The following is a 23,885-nucleotide window of genomic DNA, read 5'->3' as shown; positions in this document are numbered from 1 at the left end:
TGTTTGACAAGGAGCGATAGGCGAAACGTCATAAATATAGGAATGCGGTGGTCCGCGTTTGACAGTAAACGAGTGCAGAATATCTCAGTTTTGGTTAAGATAAAAGAGAGCTATTTCGCGCGTGATGGGAGTGCCTGAAACCGTCGGCTGTGAGAGTGTAACAGAGTGGGTGTCAAGTGAAGTGCGTCTCGGACCGAGGTCGCTGGAGAAGACCGGGAGACGTCTTCGCCCTTGCAGCGGAGAGTGGAACCAATAATGATGGTGGCTACTATGACGACGACGAAGAGGGGAGATCAAGACTTCAGATAAAAGAAAACTTTCCCTTGTATTAAGTGAGCACCGTACCAACATATCATGGATGTCAAGGGCGACATGTGCAGATGTAGACGTAGATGTAGAGCCTAGACATTAGTGGCACATGCCCACTCTGTGACATGTGCAAGGGAACAAAGAGGAAGAGACAGAGATGATAAGAACAAAGGCAGGCAATAAGATGTCGGAAAAAAGGAAGAAGCGAAGGGAGCGTGTGGCTCGAACCGGGAAGAAGCGTGACCTGTCAAGTGTCAAGCGAAGCTCGCTGACGAAGCACTCACTGTCGGTATTGGCCAAGGATTGAGTGGCTGTTTTTTTTTTTTTTAATCTATTTTGTCGCTTATCAACAGTTTTTCTGGTCTCACTATTGTTTGGCTAGTCGGACCACGCAGATGTCCTTTTCTTCGCCGGGGCCGGGGGCCTTCCCCTGGTCCGCTTCTGTTCCTCCGCAGGAGTTACCTGTGGATCTGTTTCTACGCAACGGCATCACATCAGTTCCTGTGGCTCTAGTTCCAACCAATAACGCAGTCATACGGATGAAGAATCCGAAAGCGATTCAGGCGGAATTGCGATCGGCGACGGCCCAGTTCCAGACCATCACTGAGGTCCGCCAGTTTGGCAGAGGTGGAATCCTCTGCTTTTCGGCAGACCAGTCCTGTGTACAAGACCTGTTAAAGTGTTCGCTGTTTGCCGCCAATCCGGTGAGCGCATTTATTCCTCCCCACTTGGCATGTGTGAAAGGGCTTGTCCGCGGCGTCGACGTGAACATGACACCGTCAGAGGTATTAGAGATGCTTTCACCCGCGGGTGTAATTTCAGTTTATCGGTGTGGACGTGTGGTCGAGAAAAACAGGGTCCCTACTGAGTCGATCATAGCCACATTTGCAGGGATAATTCGACCCTCAGAGATAAAGGCATGGCCTCTAATCTACAGAGTGGAACCTCTGTCCCCTCGTCCCCTGCAATGTGTGAAATGCTGGCGCTACGGACACACGTTAAAAGGATGTAGATCTGCTTCCAGATGCCGAATTTGTGGTGAAGAGCACAATGCTAGCGAATGCAAAAGCAAGGAAGAAAGATGCTGCCTCTGCAATGACGCGCACTCTGCAGATTATTCTAATTGCTCAGCAAAGACACGGGAAATTGAAATTCTGGAAATAGTTGAACGAAGACGTTGTTCGCGTAGAGAAGCCGTAGCGGAAATTCATTCTAGGACACAGGGATACGCCGGCGTCACAGCCCGCCAGGTGACAGCAACGGATGCGTCTCTTTCAATTTCTATTGCTAATGCCATCGAAAGGGCAATGGAAAAGTCTATGGAGCGTCTAGCTGGAAACCTTTGCGAGTCCCTGACACAAATTCTAACTAGCCAGATGGCCCAGATATTCGCAACAACAACAGCAGTTGGTATAACTTCGCGAACTACTGAGTGTCCACGTACTCCAAATGAGGAGGTAACCGCCAATTGCACGTCGCAAGATGCCCAAATTGTAATCCCACCAGTCGATGATAACCAGACCCAATGCACAGGCTCCAACGATACCACAGAGGGCGCAGATGCAATGGACATGGATCCTCGATCATTAAAACGATGTAGGTCCCCTTTGTCTAAAAAAGCTACGACTCTAACTCAGGCAAAGACAAAAAAGTATCAGAAAGACAGCCTTACAAAGGAAGCTTTCTTAAAGGAAAACATTTTAAGTAAGGCAGTTACTGAGTCCATACTTACGCAACCATAGGTCTCCTTAAAATTATTCATTGGAATTGCCGATCAATTTACTCTGCAGCAACAGATTTATTGTATCTATCATCGAAATACTCCCCGGATATCATTGCTTTGCAAGAAACATGGCTTTCAGTACATCAATGTTTTCAATTGACGAACTATCGATCTTTCCGACTGGACCGTCCATCGAAGGGCGGAGGTTTAGCTTTCTTTATCAATAACAGAATCAGCCTTAAGGCAAAGATTTCATACAAACATATGTCCCCCGAAAATGAAATTCTCGCATTAGATATAACTATACCAGGGTGTCCACCTTTCTCGTTAGTAAACGTATACTTTCCGGCGGGTGTACAGAACACTCGATGTTTGAATTCTGCAGTGACTTCATGGTGTAAGGACAAAATTCTGGTTGGAGATTTCAACTCACATCACACGGGCTGGGGCTTTCGGACTGACCAATGTGGAAAACGCTTGTGGGATTGGACAATAGATAATAATCTGACTTGCCTGAACTCTAGAATTCCTACATATATTTGTAAACAGTCCCGCTCCGCATTGGATTTAAGTTTCGTAAGTTCGTCCTTCACTAACTCATCCTGGACAGCCTTGGACTGTGCAACCAACAGTGACCACTTACCAATAATGGTTGAAATTGCTTGCCCGATTAGGCCATCGTGCTCCCAGGTACGCGTATTTGTAGATTATAATAAATTTAAATCCGATCTTAAGGTACATTTGGCTTCTCATTCCAACGAGCAGGAAGACACCAAGGCTATGAAACTTTGTGCGGTAATTAAAAGAACGTACAAAAAGGCTGAATTCAGTGTTACATCTGCAAAGCAATCATCTTATAACCCTTGGTGGAATACAGACTGCACGCGAGACCACCGACGCCGACAGGCAGCTTGGAAGCAGCTCCTCTACAACCAGTGCCCCAAAAATTGGTCTGATTACAAGTTTCATGCTGCTGTCTTTAAACATACAGTTGCTAAAGCTAAAGAGGATTATGATAGGAAACACTATGATTTCCTTTCCAAATCTAAAAACAAAAAACCGTTGTTTAGATACATGAGATATCGGAAAATTCTGCCATCGCCGGCTAATATTGATTATGTCAATCTGTCTCCCGATGAAATGAGAAAATCTCTTGAACTCCTTGCTAAAGGCTTGGAGAGTAGATTCTCGTCATCGATGTCGTATAATTTGCAGAAAGTTGCCCCATCCTTAGTGTACACTGAAGTTACATTGCCTGAATTATCTCAAGTGATTCGAAACTTACCTTTGTCAGCCCCTGGTCCTGATGGAATTACCGTTCACATGATAAAAATTTTATTTGATCTATCTCCTGGAGATCTTCTAAACATCATAAACTATTCCTTACACAAAGCCTGGATACCTTACGATTGGAAAGTAGCTAAAGTAATCCCGATACCTAAAAAACAAGGACTAGGTTATAACATCGAAAATATCAGACCTATTGCTCTTACTTCTAATATGGTCAAACTCATAGAGAGGGTATTACACTGCCGAATTACTGTCTGGATGACAGATAATTTAATATTAAGTCCAAATCAAATAGGCTTTAGAGCTAATTGCTCAATATGGTGTGCCCATGCTGATTTAGAGAGCCGCATCCAACTTGCCCGGAAAAGGAGAGAATATTCTGCTTTGATGAAATTAGATATAGCTAAAGCTTATGACAGCGTCGAACATCCAATTCTACTGGATATTCTGCAGCGTCGTAATTTCCCCAATTATATAACCGCGTGGGTGGCAGAATTTTTGCGATCAAGAGAATTTTATTGCTTCAAGGACGGATGTTCTTCGTCTAAATTCAGACAAACTCGCGGAGTTCCCCAAGGATCTGTCCTATCCCCAATATTATTTAATATATTAATGAGCTCTATCCCAACTTGTCAGGACGTGCACGTTTACGTGTATGCAGATGACATTGCATTCTTTTCTGCCGACACTGACATTAACACATTATACCAAAAATTACAAAGATACATGAGCATGCTAGAGGTATGGCTTCAGACAATTTGTATGTCATTAAATGTAAGCAAAAGCGCCCTTTTAGTTTTCTCGGTCATGGACCCGGTTTCAATTTCTCTAACTTATAAGCAAGAACCCATCCCACAGGTTGAGTCTCTAAAATATTTGGGAATCACATATAATGGCAAACTCAACTGGAGTCCACACATAGAGAGTGTAGCGGGTAAGGCACAACGTGCTTTAGGTATTCTGCGCAGATTGAGTAACCGAAAATATGGACTACGTAGGGATTCACTCTTGATGATTTATAAAATGTATATGCGCCCCATTATGGAATTTGGGTGTGTCTTGTTCTCAGGCGGCCCTGCTTATAAAATAAAGCCTCTGGTTCTTTTGGAGCGTGAGGCCCTACGCCTGTGTCTGGGACTCCCCAGGTTTGTGGCTATTAACGTTATCTACCAAGAAGCACGCCTTCCAACATTGCCCTGTAGATTTCGCATCTTAACAGTTCAAACATTTCTGAAATTTTACAGCTTGCAGCTTAGACGATCTGAATACGCATTCATTAATGATCCAAATTCCTTCTTCCTTGCTCACTGGCCTCGATTTCACACTCCACAGATCGTATTTGTTCAAAAACAATTAGATAGCCTGAATGTGAACATTCGAGAGGTAATTCCGTCAACCGAATCACATCAGAATATTAAGATAGATTTTGATGACATTTTCCCCCCAAACTCCAAGTTTCAATCTACCACTTTTTTAAATAACCTGTTGCAAGATTACCTAGCACACGTGCAAACAAATAACATAATAGCCACAGACGCTTCAGTGAACAACGAAAAGGCGGGCGTAGGCATCTTCTCGCTTCCGCTTGGCTGGTCATTCTCCTTGAGACTGCCAGACTTCACACCTGTCTTTGAAGCCGAGCTTTTAGCAATTCTTTTAGCGCTTCGGAAACTCCCGTCGAACTCAATAAGTGCGGTTATTATGACAGATTCCCTTTCGGTCTGTACTTCGCTTACGGCTTCACCCAATTCGCCACCACTAAAGACGTTTCTAACATTAGTTCCTTCACAGTTGAATTCTCTAAAACTATTATGGGTACCTGGACATCGTGGCTTACATTCAAATGAAATGGCAGACGCATTAGCGCGAGCGTCCCTGAGTGGACCTATAATGCCCGTTCTTCCTTTGGTGGCTCACATAACAGCAATTAGATATAGAAAATATTCATTTCATAGAGATATCAGTGAATCAATAACAACATGGACAGAATATCAGCACCTCAAATTTCCGTGGAAAATCCAGTGGTGTCCGTCAAGACAATCAGAAGTAGCAATCACGAGATTACGCTGCCGTGTCCCTCCATTAAACCTATATTTACACAGGACTGGTCTGACGCTGTCACCTCTGTGTCCATACTGCCAAGAAACAGAATCACTAGATCATTATTTTTTGGTATGTCGACGATACAAATTGTTAAGAAAAAGACATCTAGAACTTCCGTTCGCAAAATTAGGGTTAATGTTATCACCAGAAATTATACTATCTTTCGGTGCATCAGTTATAGGGGGCAGCCACAGGGACGTTTTTGATGCCGTTTGCAGTTACATCCAGTCAACAAAACGAATAACTTTTTAACTTTCTCTTGCATTTTGTTTGTTTTTGTATGTTTTCTTATCTCTCTTTCGTTAAATTTTTTTTTTTCTCATCGAATAAGTGGCACTTCAAAAGAATAGGTGAACGTTTCAGCACCCAATTCTTGGCCAATCCCCCAGTGTGGGTATGAGCCATAACATGAGGCCATCATCATCATCATCATCGTGTGGAGATGCCATACTCATCAAGGACATCATCATCATCAGATGCCATCTTGGAGATGCGGAGATGCGCGCGCGTGGAAAGACGTGATAGCCGGGAAGCAGCGTTCCGGGAGAAGACAGTCGAAGAACGCCACTCTGGGTCCCGCCCCAGTGCTTCGTCAATCCGGCGATGTCCCGCCCGAGTGCCAGGCTCGGCGAGCAGTTGATCGTCGGCTCTGGAAATACCGCTGGCCCGTACATGTAAGTGCTGACATGTAAGCGTTGACGCCGCTGAACGTGGAGGCTCGAAGGCTGTCTGTAGCCAGTACCTGTCCTGTCTGCAGACCTAAGCTGGACCGGTGCGGTTCAGGAGCACTAGCTGGCACGAGTGGCGCTCTGTCAGAGCACGAGAGCCATCGGCTCTTTTTGATTGATTGATTGATTGATTGATTGATTGATTGATTGATTGATTGATTGATTGATTGATTGATTGATTGCACCACAAACGGCAGAGGGACTACGAGAGACACCATAGTTAAGGAAGCTGGTTTTCTTTCTCTGCTTGAGATTTTTTTAAACATACGCCATTATAAGTACACAACTGCGTTTGCACACTGCCCCCGCCAGGACTCTGGATCCATCTGTACGGTTACCGCGCGACCTCGCGCTTCACTGGAACTGCGAAGGAAACCAGAAAACTGTCGGCTCACTTCTTTCAAGCGCTGAAGAAACATCAACTGGCGAATCGAGCAAATGAGTAACAAAGCGCATGTGAGTGTGCCGGGAGATGAAAGGGTGGCTTTCATTAGCGTCAATTGCATTGCAAAGGAACAGTTACGTTAGGTCGTTGGAGTTCTCTGTTTTACAATTCTGGCAAAGCAGTTCGAACGCAGAGTGATTCGATCAAACATTCTTTAGAACTCAAAACTCAGTGAATCGTGTACACTACTTTAGGACCTCAAAACTAATGCTTTCACTTCTCACAATACTTCACGTGTGCTTCGTGAGATCCTAGATGCCACTGACACTATCATTCACTTAACTAACGAAAGAAAAACGAAAGAAGAAACGATATAAAGTGGGACACTGTTTAGTTCCTAGCAGGCTGCCCGTGTTTAACTCGGAGCGGTGCCTGCAGAGCTTGACGCCCGATTACCGTTTACGGTAAGCAATCCAATTTGTCAGCGATACAAATGGAAACGGTGTTCGTTGTTGCTTCCCGCGGCTCGATTATAAACAGTTCAGTGCTCCGATCGGTACACAAAGAAGTTGTTTGCCTTAATGGCCGCGGGGAGCTTTTGCGAACGCGTATCTCTGTTTATATTTGTTTTTTTCGCGCCACAGTAAACGAATCCCATTCTCGTAGCGCAATGCGAGCGAAAACCGAACGAAATTGCTTTTTTGTAATTGAACGCGAAAACGAGTGACCGATGCGACGGTAAATCCTAGCGTCATTTGGCACGATGCTAACTCCTCAATCAGCATAATTTTTTTTCGTCACCACTGACGTCGCAGTCGTCGTTGGTATCATCATCATTATAAGTATCATCGTAATCATCATCACCATCATCACCATAGTCCAATTCGACGGTGTATTTAGCCCACTGCAGGACAAATGTCTCTCCCAGGTATTTTTGACAGCCCTTTTCCCGCGCGAGCGGAACTCACAATATGCCCTCGGCCTGCCTATTGCTCCCATCGCAAGCTCCATTTCACTGCCTCCCTCGACTGCATTTGGCTGCTCATGACACTCATCCTGTTACATTTATTGGCTTACGAGCATTGCAGGAGTCCGTTTAAGCGTCACATTACCTATCCGACATCGTATCTTCCACCCTGATACCATCCGGACTATGGATCGTCTAGCCGCGTTTGTCTCCTTATCGCGTATCGTCACACCCGCGATCTTCCGTCTCGCCGATGGTTGCGCTTCTTAGATTCCGTTTAATTTTCTTTTTTCAATTTTGGAATAGTCCTACTACACACGTGTATTTCTCAATTATACAAATATAACGGAACAAACAGCAACGATATAGCTCGCCACCTGCGCGAAAGTTCCGTAAGCGTGGCCGCATGATCGTCGCCCAAGTCACATCAGCAACAGGCTATCTATCTATCTATCTATCTATCTATCTATCTATCTATCTATCTATCTATCTATCTATCTATCTATCTATCTATCTATCTATCTATCTATCTATCTATCTATCTATCTATCTATCTATCTATCTATCTATCTATCTATCTATCTATCTATCTATCTATCCGTGTGTGTGCGCGCGCGTGTGTGTGTGTGTGTGTGTGTGTGTGTGTGTGTGTGTGTGTGTGTGTGTGTGTGTGTGTGTGTGTGTGTGTGTGTGTGTGTGTGTGTGTGTGTGTGTGTGTGTGTGTGTGTGTGTGTGTGTGTGTGTGTGTGTCGTTCTTGGGCTGAGAAGGAGACACCGTATATTACGCTCGCTCGTCCGGCTTAAGCAAATTCGCGCCTCGTTCCACTGTTGCGGTTGCTCTTAATGTTATCTCGTATGGTCGCGGAGGACCAGTAGCCGTTCGCCGGAGCAGATTTCTCGTAAGATACTGACGTACAAGCGGCGAAGCGCCTCCCTGCCAGTTCCCTTTAACGAGGCCTGAATCTTTTCTCGTGGGGCGGCGGCAATTTTCCTACCAACAGACAGATGAGGCGTGGGAAGGAAATGCTTCTTCCTACACTTCTCTTTCACATTTCTTTTGTTCATCGTAGGGAGGGGTTTTCTCATAGTTCTACTTGCCTCGCGCCAAGTGGGACCCCGCAAAGGTTCAGAAACAGAAATCAAGAAAGAAAAAAAATCAATAAACAAGAACCAAAAACGACACGAACGAAGAAAGAAGTCCGAAGGAAGGGAAGAATATTGAAGTAAAATAACAAAGCCTCGTCAAACTTCAAGCAAAATAAATAGACGTTAGGAGAGCGCAAAGAAGGTAATAACAGAGGAGCGTTAAGGACGATGGATACGGCGTCGCGTAGGGCGGCGGCGGCGGCGTTTGGTCAGTGAGAAGAAGGGCGTTATACGCTCCCCTTTCACAGCCGCTCGACTCCTCTTTCTTAAACTCTCGCTCTCTCTCTCTCGGCACTGGTGCACCAACCGCGTGCCCACTCACAAGCGAATCGATATCCGCGCGGGCCCGCCGGAAATGAGCGCAGCCAGCGGACAAGAAAACGGGCTCGAAGGAGCGGACCGAGGAAGAAAAAGCGAGAGAGCTGTGACGGACGCAGGTTCCAGTCGCGCTTTTTCTCGGCCCTTTCGTTCGGGGGCCACTCGTGACGGATCGCCAACTTTGCAAATGACCACTCGGAAAATGGTCGTTTCGCCCCTTCGCCGCGTACCTCGGTCGCCGGAACCACCTCGCCGAAAGACCACTGTCCCTTAGCGCCCGGGGGCGGCGAATTAATGCCGGCCCGGCCGAGCTCCGCTACACAACAAACAACTGCGGTGAGCTGCCGCCACAAACGACACGCACGACCACTGAAAGGAGGCCTCCGTTATTGTTTTTCGCTCTTGCCGCCGTCGCCGACGCTGTGTCAAGAGAGGTCAGTGAGCGCCGCGGGTGAAAGCCCCGGGCCACGTACACGGCGTGTTTCCTCCTTCGACGACGACGCCGCACCGCAACCGAAAGGGGAATTCGATTGTCTAGGCCATCTGTGCCGGACGCGCCCGTCTTGCACATCGCTTAGCTCCTATTGTTTTTCCCTTAAAGCGAACGCCAACACATAGGCCTGCGGAAGCTCGGAGGCTACTCGTGTAGGCCGGAGAAGCCGGCTTGCACGCTCCGCGAGGGAATAAAACGACGCCGAAATAATCTTTATGTCGGTCGTTGCGGTTGGAGCTAAGGAGCAGGGAAAAGTAGCATGCAGCTGCCGTTCCACGCTCTGTCTTGCTTTTCTTTATTTCTAAATTATTTCTGCGCACTAATGTCATCGTTAAATGCATTACACGCCGTAGGGCAGATACTCGTTGTTTTTGTTTTCTGTGCGATATTGACTATGTGCGGGGAAAGAAAATCACAAATAATACCAAAAAAGAAAGAAACGTGCCACGGTCCTTCGTGGTACAGCTCTGCGGTGAATTCTGTCGAATTGCAGCTCACGTACCCTTAACTCCTTCCGCTGACATGGATGACCGAATGGATGTTGTGACACGACTATCCGATGAAGATTACGACTCCGAAAGGTTCGCGAGAAACTGGGAAACACACGGCGTTGCGTTGTAAGCAGGACATGATGCTGTCGAGGTATGGTTACAGGTGCTTCGAACATAGCGTCACATTCGTGGACGCGCTCCGTGATGATGGTGATGCATCCCCCTTGAAACGTGGCGGCGGCACAAACCTAGCCTGATTAGTCTAATAAGGTATTACTACATCTATTGCAGTCTAAAATTCTCCCTATCTCTACTTTATCTTCTCTCTGCTCATTAAAACCTCTATGAATGCAGGGTAAGGTTAACTATGGCTTGAATGCGTTGGCTCCGTCTCGTCCATTGGCGTAGCCAGCGGGTGTCACATAGGGCACTTGCCCCCGCCGACATTCCTGTGTTGTACGAAGCCTGCCGAGACCCCGCCTCCCCTCCATCCGTCCCGGGTCAAGTGAGTGCCCTCCCCCAACGTCCCCACCCCCGAAAACTGATACCTTCCGCTGATCTCTTCCTTGTCATCCCCCCTCCCGCACAATATTTCATCTTGCTTAACTGGAAGACGGACCTGTTAACGCTTCCGTCAGCTTTGAACATAGCGCTTTTGGAAGGTGGGAATTCCATATGCAGTTCACGGTGGGTGCATGTGCTATATCCTAATCGTAGCCGATCAGCCAATGAGCCGCTCACCGAATCCGTGCTGTCATAAGGCGAACGCTGGCGGCGCGGCGGTGACGCGCAGGCCACGATCGTCTCGTCGGCCAAGGCTACGGCGAGCGATTTCCGCTGGCTTCTAGCGGCGCGCCGCAGCATGGCGTCGTCGCACTGGCGTCTCGCATTGTTCCCTCGCGCACGCGGCACCGCCCCCTTTTGCGACCGAGCGGCGAACAAGAGAGGCCGGCCTGCACACCCGAGACGCGCAGCTGCTCGCTTGCGCGCTCGACGGCCTTTCAAGCGTCCGCGAGCATATACTATAGCCCCGCGCACCATCTGCGCTCCGGGGCTCTGCAACTAGCGTGCAGCGCTGCCAAAGGTGCAGCCGTAGCCGGACATCACAGTTAAGGACAAACATGACCGCTGGAGGGATCATGTGTGTATCATGTATTTACAAGCAGATCATGCGGCAAGCAGTTTCAGACCTGTCTTATTAATGTTATTTATTTGGATGAAGCTGAACTGAATTACCTGCGCAAGCGCGCATATTTCCAGCTTGAAATATAACGCCTTGGCAAGTATACGAATAATCTGCAGCAACTCATTTTATTGCTGTATCGCCACGTAAGCACGACTATGCGATCTCCAGGTAGCAGTATTTACTTTCGTGTGTTTCTACTTCCATTGCCTGCTGCATGTGTTACTAACAGTGGGACTCGCTTCTTCGTAGGCCTGCTCTGGAAAAGCAAATCCCGGCTGTCCGGCGTGCCCGCGACCGGGCCGGTAGGCTAGACCTGCCGGTCCCGGCGTGGGAGTAGCCGGGTGCGCGACGAGTTCGCGTCCTCGCCGGACCTCCAATAAAGTTCTTTCACACACTCACTAACATGGGTCCAGTAGTAAGGGGATATATACCAGACAGCGTTTTCTTTTTGTGACCTCCTCACGTATTAGAAGTATGCACAGCGACGTTTTCTGTACACAAAAGAATAAATCAATAAACTTTAACCTAAAACAAAGTTTGGTTTACAATATTCTATGCAGCGTCCCACTCTTCTCTTCAATTTGCATCCGGACTGCTTAGTCAGGCCTGTCGCCAGAGCGGTGTATCATGACCAGAGGGGCAAGCCCATAACTATTGCAAACCGCGAAATGCATTGTTATGGTTGTACTTGAAACCAAAGCGCCAGAAATAGTATACTGCGTTTAACATGCGAAATTGTGCAGCAAATTTTTCCGTTGGCGCAGCACAGCTTCGTAGTTCAACTACAACAAGGACGAAAGCTTTACATGGAGGTTATACTCCTAATAGAAGAACAAACACCGCTCACTAATGTGTTTATGGACTCGCTTTATCTACGTTTTTGTACGCTTAGCGAGAACCTTGAGAATTTTTTCCTTCCTTTTGTTGTAAAGGCTTTAATGGGACGTGACAATGCATTTGAAGTGAAGTTGTAGGTTCATGTTCAGCGGTCCTATCTGCCCGGTCAAAGATTACATAAAATGATAACGTCTGCTAAGGATGACACGACATGTTCTTTGTTATGTAAGCGTTAATGCTGACAAGCAACGTATAACTGCCAGCAAAATAACTGCCAATTGCGATGCGATAGGTCATAAGAAAGCATTTCTCGCGACCTGACGCTTAGCAAGCAAGCAAAATATTAGATGGACATTATCTTTCTGAAGCACGTGAAGCTTAACGGGCAGCCCGAAGCAATTAGTAGAGCGGCTGCGGAAGCTAAGCCGGGCGGATGGCACAAAAATTGCGCAAAGGTGGTTAGTCACGTGATACGCACATTTCCAGACGCGTGCACATAGAGAAGCAGCCCGCACAATACGTTGACGTGAAGCACTCGTATATCTCGCTCGCTCTTGTGACATATGCATGCGCTATAAGAGAACGAATAAAATTTAAGGAACAACGAAGCATTTTTTCTTTACTACAACTTTTTTTTAGATGCCGCACATGCAGTCACTATCTTCTTCGATTACTACACTTTGCTACTGCTAAGTAATAAATGTTCCAGCTGAGCCCTTCTTTGTTTCACGGTTGCGTCCTTGCAAAGTTCAGAGCCTAGCGAAGTTTGTCATAGCTTGACGTCATAAAACGGGCTGTAAAGATATAAACTACATAAAACTGTCTACTGCGAAGTAAACGAGATGCACTACCGTGCGCAGGCTGGCATATAGGGCTGTTAGAGGCGCGCGGCTATCACTAACGCAGAGCGCTAGAGTACACCCATCAGTTCAAATAAAGGCGGGAAACTTGTTTCCACGATCGGGTTAAAAGGGTAGTCCCTAGTTTTGTAACTGTTCTGCATGTGCCAAAATATGAGCGCCCGTAAAACCGCTTCCAAAGCTAATTTATTCATTCGCTTTGTTTTGTGGTTTCGATAGCTAGCTAATCAATTATTGCATATCGGTGACTTAGCTGAAAAATTAAATTATGGGGTTTTACGTGCCAAAACCACTTTCTGATTATGAGGCACGCCGTAGTGGAGGACTCCGGAAATTTTAAACACCTGGGGTTCTTTAACGTGCACCTAAATCTAAGTACACGGGTGTTCTCGCATTTCGCCCCCATCGACATGCGGCCGCCGTGGCCGGGATTCGATCCCGCGACCTCGTGGTCAGCAGCCCAACAGACTTAGTTGAAGGCCAACTGTAAACTCTAGGTGCATGTATGCATGCCTGTTGAACTATTCATCACTTCGTGCAAGAAGAGCCAGCAGCGAAAACCGTGGCTATAGGGGAAATGCAATAATTGAACGCCTCCACTGATTGCGCCGCAAAATATCCGGCAAAGTTATGAACTTCGTAAAATCAACATTCCCAAGATGTCCCCTCCCCTCCCCCCCCCCCCAAATGTTTGCTTGTTCCATAGAGTAGTTTCTAACATTGCAAAATGTTTATCATTGGGTTAACGAGAGATCTGTAATCTCCGGTTAAAAATGAAAGAAAGAAGAAAAGTTGCGCACGCAACATTTGTTTAAAGTGAAATTGATTAGTTAGCGAGCCGCGAGTGGCCTTAGTGTCCTGCAAAATTTTACGCAAGGGCATTATTACGTTGGATACTCAAATTACTGCTCATTTACTGCAGATAATCAGAATGAGCTCTTCTGCGTTTAGTAGAACGTAGCGTTAGACTTGTGTGGAGTATGCCGGATTCGTGATTTATCAAGGATACGATGGTAAGCGAACTGGCCAAAAGATAGGCGTGGGCATAACGTGGCAGTCAAGAATAAGTTCTCTAAACACACGCCTGGCTGGTTTACGTCCAAGAGAAAATTCGCTTATAAGTAGGGGTTTGTGAATAGTGATTCTTTAACCGGATCAAATACGAATTGAATCGCGCCAGAAGGGAATCGAATCGAATCGATTCGAATGTCAATTTAAAAAATAATTATGGGTTTTTACGTGCCAAAATCACGATATGATTATGGGGCATGCCGTAGCAGGGGACTGCGGATTGATTTTGACCACCTGGGGATCTTTAACGTACACCTAAACCTAAGTAATTTCGCCCCGTCCAAAAGGGGTTGCTGTGGCCGGGATTTGATCCCATGACCTCGTGCTTAGCAGAGCAGCACCAAAGTCATTAAGCAACCACAGCGGGTCGAATCAACTATCGAATACTTTTCGAGTAGTTTTCGAATAATGAACAGCCGTCATCACAATTATTATAAGACGATGTTTCTATTCCAGTATTCTTAACACGTTTCAGTCATTACCTGGCAGGTTATGACGCGTTGTTTATTAAAAGCACAAATGAAGCATTAGGAGCAAAAAAAGTCGTCTCTACGCAAGCACCACACAGAGAGTGCCAGTGATCGCTGTACAGGCTGTAAGGTGTGGCTATCCTAAGTGACGTAGCCTGCAGCACTATACAAATTCTCATGTTTTGTGCCTATACTATATGCCCACGGGGGTGACAATTTACCGTACTTTTCTCCCAATATTAAATATTTCTTGGTGCAGATGACGTTTTTAAATCTGCGAGGAACGCTCGCATTTATGAGTAGTGAATATTCGATTCATTGTCCGAGAGTTTCGAATATTCGCACACGCCTACCTATAAGCATCGATGAACAAAGTTGCGGCACTTTGACTTCGCAAAAAAGCGTACGTGTTAAGGCGTATTTAAATGTGTACCGTCATACACATAGCTATTTCTCAAATATACAGCCTACCCTCACCTTGAACTACGGGAGAACTTATTTGGTTTATTATGGGTTATGGTACAATGAGCTACTCCTAGATAACAACGTGGTTATACTATCGTTACGCGGAAACATCGCAATGACTTTTTCAACAAATTACAACGCTATCGTAAACTATCTGACTGATGAGCTTACGACAGACATTTTACACTGTAGGTTTGAAGCTTATCATACTCTAACGGTATTTTGTCGGAAAAAGGTTGCGAAGGTAGAATTTATTTACGTGCCACGGGCAATTTCATTAACCCACGATAAGCTCATCACACCCCCCCCCCCCCATTTTACTTATGAATGGGGCCTCTAGCTATAATTTGTATGAAATCAGTTCACCATGAATGTGCAAGGACAAGCTACTCGGCTTAATGTAAGAGTACAAATTCGACTTTGTATACCAATGACAAGGAATTACGGATATTAAGGGACATCAAATAGCGTCCTTTAGCTGCAATTAGTGGAAACAAGTGCGTATTCTATGGGAAAGTACTGTTATCACGCATAGCTTATCATATGAAGTCATCATCTAAATATGTCAGAAAGAAATAGGAAAATGTCCGAAGGAAAAGAAAGCCCGCCACCACAAACGAGCGATGCCGTGTCTCCTGTGGCCGAAAACCTGTTCCAAAATAAAGTACGACGTTTTATGTAGGGGAGTCTATCAAAACCGCCGTAATTTGGAGGCAATTTCGCGTTTCAAAAGCAATTTCACGCACCTACACACAAAAAAATTGAAAATGTACGGTGTCGATTACAATATTCCAAAAGTTTTATAAACCTCAAGGACTCCACTATAATCTCGTCTTAACCGAACGTCTAATAATGACCAAGAAGTGGTTCTAAAATTTTTGCATTCACAACACAGCCACGAACTCAAACGTAAAATGATAAATACAAGCACGCTCGCGACCAAGCGCCATCGGTTCGACGCCGCGGAGCACTTCCGACCAATGATAGAATTCGCTGATATTATGAAAGTGGGTGTGCTGGTTCAATCTGACTATCTTATAGCCTGTCAGCCTGTTTCGACCTCGCTCAAGGGTAAATGCGCTCGTTTCTAGCTGCAGTACACCGTGACGAAATTGAAATATAAGATCCTGCGCCGTTCTGCAACCTGAGCTTTTGTTCCAGCGCGATTATCATCGCTCCTAATTGCTTCGTATCCATTTCCTCGGCGAGATGGAGGACATGCTGCCAATTAAACGGCCTCTCCTTTCTCGGCTTTCCCAGAAAAAAAAAAAGATATATGTACATATATCGGCAAGACGCTTATCGTGTTTCATTGACGCTACGAAACATAGCTTCCTATGTAGCTTCATACGACAAGTGCTACTTACAAAACGTATTACGTAAACGAAAGACAGCATGGTAAGTGACTCTTTTCATAAACCAAGCGCTTACACTGCTACCGCCATAGGTCGCTATCCTTTTCTTTTTTTCTTTTGTTTTCTGTTTACGATCTGCGTGTTCCGTTATCAAGTCCAAACACATTTCTTTGGGTCATTGTTTTATTTAAGTGTCGTGGTTGTTATTGTTGTTACGATTTATGAGCTGTTCAAGTAAATTCTTACTCAACTGATTTGATTAGGACACGATGATTGTAATATTCGCTGTGTCTTTTTTTGCGTTGTTTTTTCTTGCAAAGCGTCTGAGCAGGGGGGTAGCCGGCGCCTCTGACAAACTCTAGCGTCTCATTACAATCACTTCGTTAAAAAGAAAATACTGCACAAAGATCTGCACTTGACATAAAAGCGCCATCCACGAAACGCAAGTTTGGCAAAAGCAGCAATCTTGCTGAATTGGCAAGTTCACTGAAGCAAAAATTAAAACTTACAAACAAAACAGCAGGCCGTTACCGTCGGAAAGGTACAGTGACGCAAAACGTTTCTCAGGAGGGCAAGGCCAGACAAAAAGCCATCCCAACTGAAGCAAACAGCCAGAAGCTGCCGCTTCCTGCTTTTTTCTCCAAATCTTGCGCGTGGATTTAGGCCAATTAAGCTTAAATGCCATTCCTGCTCGATACGTCATCGCGCCTTCAAATCTTCCCGCGAACTGGGCGGCAGTATGAGAACGGTCAATTCTCACCTGGGCCACCTTCTCTCCGACGTGCTGCTTGAAGCTGTGCGACTGGACCTCCTTAAGGACCAGCTTGGAGGCCGTGGACGAGTGCGAGTTGTCCTTGCGGGGGTCTACCGTCACCTGACTGAGGGACGGGGACTTGGCCCGCGTCTGGCCCGTAAGAGTCGCGAACCGGCCCAGGTCCGACTCGGACGACGCGTTCGGAAGCGCCCGGCTGCCCACGCTGTTGGCTGCACACGTAGAGCATGCGTGGAAAGCGAATATAACACCCTCTACGGTCAGCATGATACAGCGCTCACAAGTCTATGCTGCAGTAGGCGTCGATCCTGCCCAATTTCAGCTCTCACCCCCCTTCGTACCTCTCGCGAGTTCCTCGCCTGCTTTACTGAGAGAGACGAAGGAAGTGGGAAAAGCGGGGACGTTTCGGTGAGGGAAAAGATTCGGGGAGGGAAAAGAGAGCATCACTGTCGTGAAATGCGCCAGAAGGAAGGTTTTTTTTTTTTTCTCTGTCAAAGTGCAAGCAGTAGCCAGCAGCACTATGCTAATTGCGGTTGGCTATGGGCACCACAACTACACTCATTAAAATCGGAGGGTGAAGGGGGGAAGGGGTGAAAGGAGGGAGTGTTCAATAAGGAACTCGATGCGTACTAGAGTCTTTATTGCCATCCTATGCAAGGCGTAATGTCATGCGATGTTTACGTTTATGCACTGCACTGTTCACAAGCTATGCCGAGTAGGAAGCAACAGTTCGTGCGCATTGAAACCGTGAAACGTCAACGCAATGGTATAACGAGGACGAAGTGGAAGATTCTTGCTTGTCGGCAAAATAATGGTGAGGAGACGTATACGCAGATAGAAGCACAGCGGGAAGGGCAGTGGTAAGGTTGACTATTACTCAACCTTTAATCTATTCTAGTGTTTGGCCTATCGGAAACCGGCGTGAGCGCATGTACTTTCGCCCACATGATTAGGCAAAACAGCAGCAGCCACGCTCAGCAAAATCCCGGGAAGGCTCGCAAAAAAAGCTTCACTTTAAGAAATGGAAAGAGCTGAAGGCGTCAGTCTTGAACAAGCCGATGCCATGTATCGTTCTAAGCAAAGCGAGACTGCTGGTGCTATTTTACGCACAGGGGCACAGGTTAGTAAATCCACTGCCAGATACACTCAACACTCACTGAAGCGGTCTACGCATGAAATCGGAAACAGAAGCATAGTGATGAAGGGACTCGCAGACAGACTACGAGACATCCCGAACGTAAGCTGCGCTCTATACGCAGATGACATCCCCATCTAGAGCCCGTAACGGCTCCCTGGCAGACATGAAGCATGCATTACAGTCTGCCCTAGATGCCACGGAAGAGTACCTACTAGACACAGGAATGAAACTGTCCTCCAAGAAATCGGAACTCTTACTATATTTCAAGTCTTGCCAAGGAGTCCGCTACCTAACTCCTCTAGACGAACTTCCGATCGCACTACAAACAAGAGACGGACAATAGATTCCGCGAGTCAACCACATAGGCATTCTTGGGCTCCTAATCAAAGCCACCGAATGCCACGGACACACGATCAAACACTTAACCGCCAAAACCGAAAACGTGTTCAGACTCATCTACAGAGTCTCGGGGCGCAAGAAGGGTCCCTGCGAAAATAACCTTCTGCGCGTATACCACGCGTTCCTTATGAACCACATTAATTACGTCGCATCTGCCCACAACTGGACCAAAATAAAAAAGAACTAAACACACTCATGCGCAAGAGCATCAAACAGGTCTTGGGCATTGCACAAAGAGAAAGTACAGCAATGGTTGACCAGCTAGGCATGCACATCAACATCGACGAAGTGATCGAGGCTCAGACTATGGCGCAAATAGTCCGCCTATGCTCGTCCAAAGCCGGTAGACTAATCCTAAACGAAGCTGATGTCTCCCCATCTCCCTATCTCGAGCACGCGGTTACCCTACCAAGCAAAATCAGAGACAACTACAAAGTCTCACCGTTTCCCAGAAACGTCCACCCACAACTCAACGTGGGTAGGCGCCGGGCGCGCGCCCGCGCGATTCTCGACCGCACCGACCCGGATCGTGAAGCCACCGCATTTGTGGACGCGGCCCAGTACGGCAACACATCCACTTTCGCGATAGCAGTCGTGGACGACAACGGAACGTTACGCTCATCCGCATCGGTTAAAACGACCACCAGCGCTAAAGCAGAAAAGATAGCCCTAGCCAATCTCATGGCAGACCCCACATTTACCCATTGTTGCGTTTCGCCTGCGACACGTGGTTTTGCCGGCGCGACGGCGGCGGGGCGGCGGACATTTTGGCCCGATCGTCGTCACCGCAACACTCATCGCCAGGTGTTTCCAGGCGCGTCTGCGGCGATGCGACCGCCTAGGGATTTCGTTCCAGTCGTTGTGCCCGAAACAGGCGATGCCAAAGCAGGGATCTCATTCCAGTTATTGGGCCCGAAACAGGCGATGCCAAAGCAGGGATCTCGTTCCAGTCATTGTGCCCGAAACAGGCGAAGCCAAAGCAGGGACCATCTTCTCGTTACAGTCATTATGTCCGACCGGCAGCGCCACGACAGTGTGCTGCGCAGCGCCACGACCAGGTGCTACGAGATCGTGCGCAGCGCCACGACATGGTGCTACGGCATCGCTACGACAGTGTGCGTCACCATTAGCCCATTGTACATTCACGTGCTCGTCTTTTGAGGGGTTCCTTCTTGCCCTCAACTGCGAGAGTATAAAAACAGCTGCCCCCGGACGCCAGAGGAGGGCTCCGATTTCTTCTGCTGAGTGAAGTGCTCTCCCGTCTCTCTACTTCGGTCAAACCTGACCGCCAACTCTTTGCGATGTTAAAATAAACAAGTTGTTTCGTTGTTACCAGTCGACTCATGCTTTGCCGGGACCTTCGGATGCTTCGAGTTGTACCCCAGGCCGCCAGGCCAACGCTACCCTTGGGGCTTGCGACCCAGGTACAACCACGGGCGTCAGCGCCGAGTTCCCATCCGATCGCTCCAGTGTCGCGATCCAAACATCTGGTTGGCAGCGGTGAGATCACCTCCGGTCTAAAACATCTGGTTGCCAGCGGTGAGATCGCCTACGACTTCAAACAACGGTCTGCCAGCGGCGAGATCGCGACAACGGAGGCCAGCAGCAAAGAGATGCAGTTGACTGTATGCTGAGCAGCTCAACGTCGATCCGGGAGCAGTGCAACGAGCCCTGTGTGACGACTGGTTGCCTGCAGCGGAACGACTGCGCGGAATTCCTGCCTGCGAGGTTTGGTGAGTGCGGGACTTTCTTCTACTGAGCTTTGCCAGGCTTTTTGTTAGTGTCAGAAACAGAGCTGGTAATTGTGGTTGTCGTTGCTGCCGGGTTAGTTTGCGGCAAGACAATAGTAAGCAGTAGAGAAAGCAGCATTCAGAGCAGCCATGGATTTGAAGTCGTTGCGCAAACCGAAATTGTTGGAGCTTGCAAGAGAGTTGGGTCTGGATGTCTCAGACAAACTAAGAAAACCGGAACTGATAACGGCTATTCTTGAGTTAGAGGCTGAGGATGACGAGCTGTCGGAATGCCTTGAGACTATTGAGGAGAGGTCAAAAAGACAGGAGCGCGAACTTAAAGAGCAGAAAGAAAAAGAAGAGCGCGAACACGCTTTGGAAATGAAGCGTCTCGAGGTAGAGATGGAACGCGCTCGTAATGGAAGTCAGGCACACGGTGCAGGAGAACGCGTATTGTTCAAAATGACTGACCTGATGCGGCCGTTTAAGCTTGGAGAGGACATTGGTTTGTTCCTGGTTAACTTTGAGCGAACGTGCGAGAAGCAGGGGTTCTCTCGGGAAACGTGGCCACAGCGCTTGCTCACTTTGTTACCCGGCGAGGCGGCCGACGTAGTCGCTCGCTTGGATAGAGAGGAAGCAGAGGATTTCGACAAAGTAAAATCGAGTCTGCTAAAAAAGTACCGGCTGTCTGCGGAAGCGTTCCGTCGGAAGTTTCGGGAAAATGAGAAAGGCAAAAGTGAGTCATATACAGAGTTTGCGTATAGGCTTATGTCGAACATGCAGGAGTGGCTCAAAGAAGAGAAAGCGTTTGGTGACCACGATAAAGTTCTGCAGTGTTTCGGGCTAGAACAGTTTTATAGTCGGTTACCGGAGAACGTGCGATACTGGGTCTTGGATAGGCCAGACGTTTGTACGGTGGCTAAAGCCGCTGAGCTAGCCGAGGAGTTTGTGACGCGTCGAGCTCGCGGAGCTAAGGACGGTCAAAAGGGTGAATTTGGCTCCAAGTCTGAGAGGCCAAGGTTCACGCCCATGAGATTTAAGGGGGACACGCGTAGTGAGGATGCGAGTGAAAGCAATCCGACCAAACGTAAAGAGACGGCAGCCGAAGCCGAACGCAGAAAGCGGTTCGAGATGAGGCGAGCGGGCGTTTGTTATACGTGCCAGAAGCCGGGTCACTTTTCGGCGCAGTGTCCGGAAACAACACCAAAAGTTGTGTTTTTTTCAATAGGCAGCACGGACGAGAACATGAAGCTTCTCGAGCCTTACATGCGAGACCTCCTCGTGAACGGGAAAGAGTGCCGAGTGCTTCGCGATTCCGCAGCTACGATGGATGTAGTTCACCCATCTTACGTAGAACCCCATATGTTCACGGGCGAGTGCGCGTGGATCAAGCAAGCCGTGGAAGCTCATAGCGTGTGTCTGCCAGTAGCAAAGGTGCTTATTGAAGGACCTTTCGGAGCGCTTGAGACGGAGGCGGCAGTGTCATCTATGCTGCCACCCCAGTACCCGTACCTATTTTCAAACCGGTCCGATCACCTCCTGCGCGAGAAGGGGCTTTTGTTTGGTGAAGCTAATGTTCAGGCCTTAACCAGATCGAAGGTTCGGGAGCTCGCTGCAAAGGCGGTAGTTGCGGGGCCGACGTTATCAAACAACGAAAAAGGGTCAGAGGCGCAGCAAGCTGATATTCAGAGCACGCCCGAACAGAATAAAATTGAGTCTGTAGCGTTGAAGGCGCCAGATACTGGAGAGGAAAATCCCGACGCGGGAAAGTTAGAAGAGCTATCTACTGATTTGCTCATCGCGCCTACGTCAGACGGACTTGATAGGTTGCTAAAAGTCAGCCGGACGGCTTTGATAGCCGAGCAAAAAAAGGATGGCAGCCTGGAAAACGTGCGCTGCAATGTCAAAGAAGGTATCGCCAGGAAAACTGCGCGTTTTGTGGAAAGAGGTGGAGTCCTGTACCGGAAGTATCTAGACCGCCGAGGAGTGGAGTTCGACCAGCTGGTCGTGCCTCAATGCTATCGTCAGGATCTGTTGCGCTTGTCACATGGGGGTTCGTGGTCCGGACACCTAGGAGTTAAGAAAACTAAGGACCGTCTCTTGCAAGAGTACTATTGGCCAGGGTGTTTTCGGGACGCAGACCATTTCGTGAGGACATGTGACACTTGTCAGCGGGTGGGCAAACCAGGGGACAAATCGAGGGCGCCGTTGAAATTGGTACCTATCATTACGGAGCCTTTTAGACGGCTCGTTATTGATACAGTGGGACCTCTGCCGGTAACAGCCACGGGGTACAGACACATTTTGACTGTGATCTGCCCAGCGACAAAGTTCCCTGAAGCAGTGCCGCTTAAAGAACTCAGCTCAGTTGAGATAGTTAATGCACTACTGTCCATATTTGCGCGAGTTGGTTTTCCTGCAGAAATTCAATCAGATCAGGGCACAGTGTTTACTAGCGCTTTGACGACAACTTTTCTCGAAAGGTGTGGGGTAAAGCTGCTACACAGCTCAGTGTACCACCCACAGTCGAATTCCGTTGAGAAGCTCCACTCCGTCATGAAGCGCGTGTTGAGAGCCTTGTGTTTTGAACATCAAACTGACTGGGAGCTGTGTCTGCCTGGGGTGATGTTTGCTTTAAGGACCGCGCCGCATGCGGCTACGGGGTTTTCGCCAGCTGAACTGGTGTACGGTCGCTCGCTTCGATCTCCGCTTCGCATGCTTCGAGAATCATGGGAAGGTAGGGGCGACGACCCAGTCGTGGTGGAGTACGTGCTTAAGCTCCTCGAACGCTTAAGAAGGGCACAGGAGTTGTCAGGTGAAGCAATGACAAAGGCCCAGCAGAGGGCCAAGGTTTATTATGATCGGACAGCCAGGGCCCGTCGTTTTGAGGTTGGCGATGAGGTCATGATATTGCGCACATCGCTAAACAACAAACTAGACGTGCAGTGGGAGGGCCCAGCGCGAATTATTCAGAAACTGTCGGACGTTAACTACGTGGTAAGTCTGCCAGGAAAGCGGAAAGCACAGCAAGTTTACCACTGTAATCTGCTCAAACCTTATAGACAAAGGGAAGCAGTGGTGTGCATGATGGTAAACGTTCCTGAAGAGCTTCCAGTCGAGCTTCCGGGACTAGGCTCAGTGACGAACAGGGAAGACACCGGTCAAGTCATTAGTGACCTTATCAGTAAAGCACCGCTGTCGCCTGAGCAGAAAACCGAACTACACCAGCTATTACAAGAGTTTCAAGGTCTGTTCTCTGAGAGGCCTGGTAGGACTTCTGTACTTACTCATGATATAGAACTTACCTCCACAGAGCCAGTACGATCCAAGGCGTATCGGGTGTCACCCCGCCAGAGCGATATTATGGAGGCTGAGGTAAAGAAAATGCTACAGCTCGGTGTTATTGAGGCAGGTGAGAGTGATTATACCTCCCCTTTGATTTTAGTTGAGGTACCGGGCAAGGAACCTCGTCCTTGCGTCGACTACCGCAGGCTTAATTCCATCACTAAGGATCAAATTTATCCGATCCCTAACATCGAGGAGCGCCTTGAGAAAGTTAGTAGCGCTCAGTTTATTTCCACCCTAGATCTTGTCAGGGGTTATTGGCAGGTTCCACTTACAGAAGAGGCTAGTAGGTATGCGGCGTTCA

At 47.8% G+C, this 23,885-nt stretch overlaps 1 protein-coding gene across 6 annotated transcripts in view; it reads right to left on the bottom strand.

The window, feature by feature from the left end:
- Positions 1-23,885, bottom strand: part of sei (potassium voltage-gated channel seizure) — a 318,213-nt gene that overhangs the window by 122,633 nt on the left and 171,695 nt on the right. For all 6 annotated transcript variants that reach the window (XM_075680320.1, XM_075680323.1, XM_075680318.1 and 3 more), the window contains exon 5: positions 16,958-17,181. In XM_075680320.1, coding sequence (XP_075536435.1) covers positions 16,958-17,181 — 224 coding nt within the window. The remainder of the gene's footprint in view (positions 1-16,957; positions 17,182-23,885) is intronic.

This window comes from Dermacentor variabilis, chromosome 2, assembly GCF_050947875.1.
Source record: "Dermacentor variabilis isolate Ectoservices chromosome 2, ASM5094787v1, whole genome shotgun sequence".
NCBI classification, from domain to species: domain Eukaryota; kingdom Metazoa; phylum Arthropoda; class Arachnida; order Ixodida; family Ixodidae; genus Dermacentor; species Dermacentor variabilis.
Note: the sequence above shows the minus strand (reverse complement) of the source record. Positions and strands in the feature narration are given on the sequence as shown.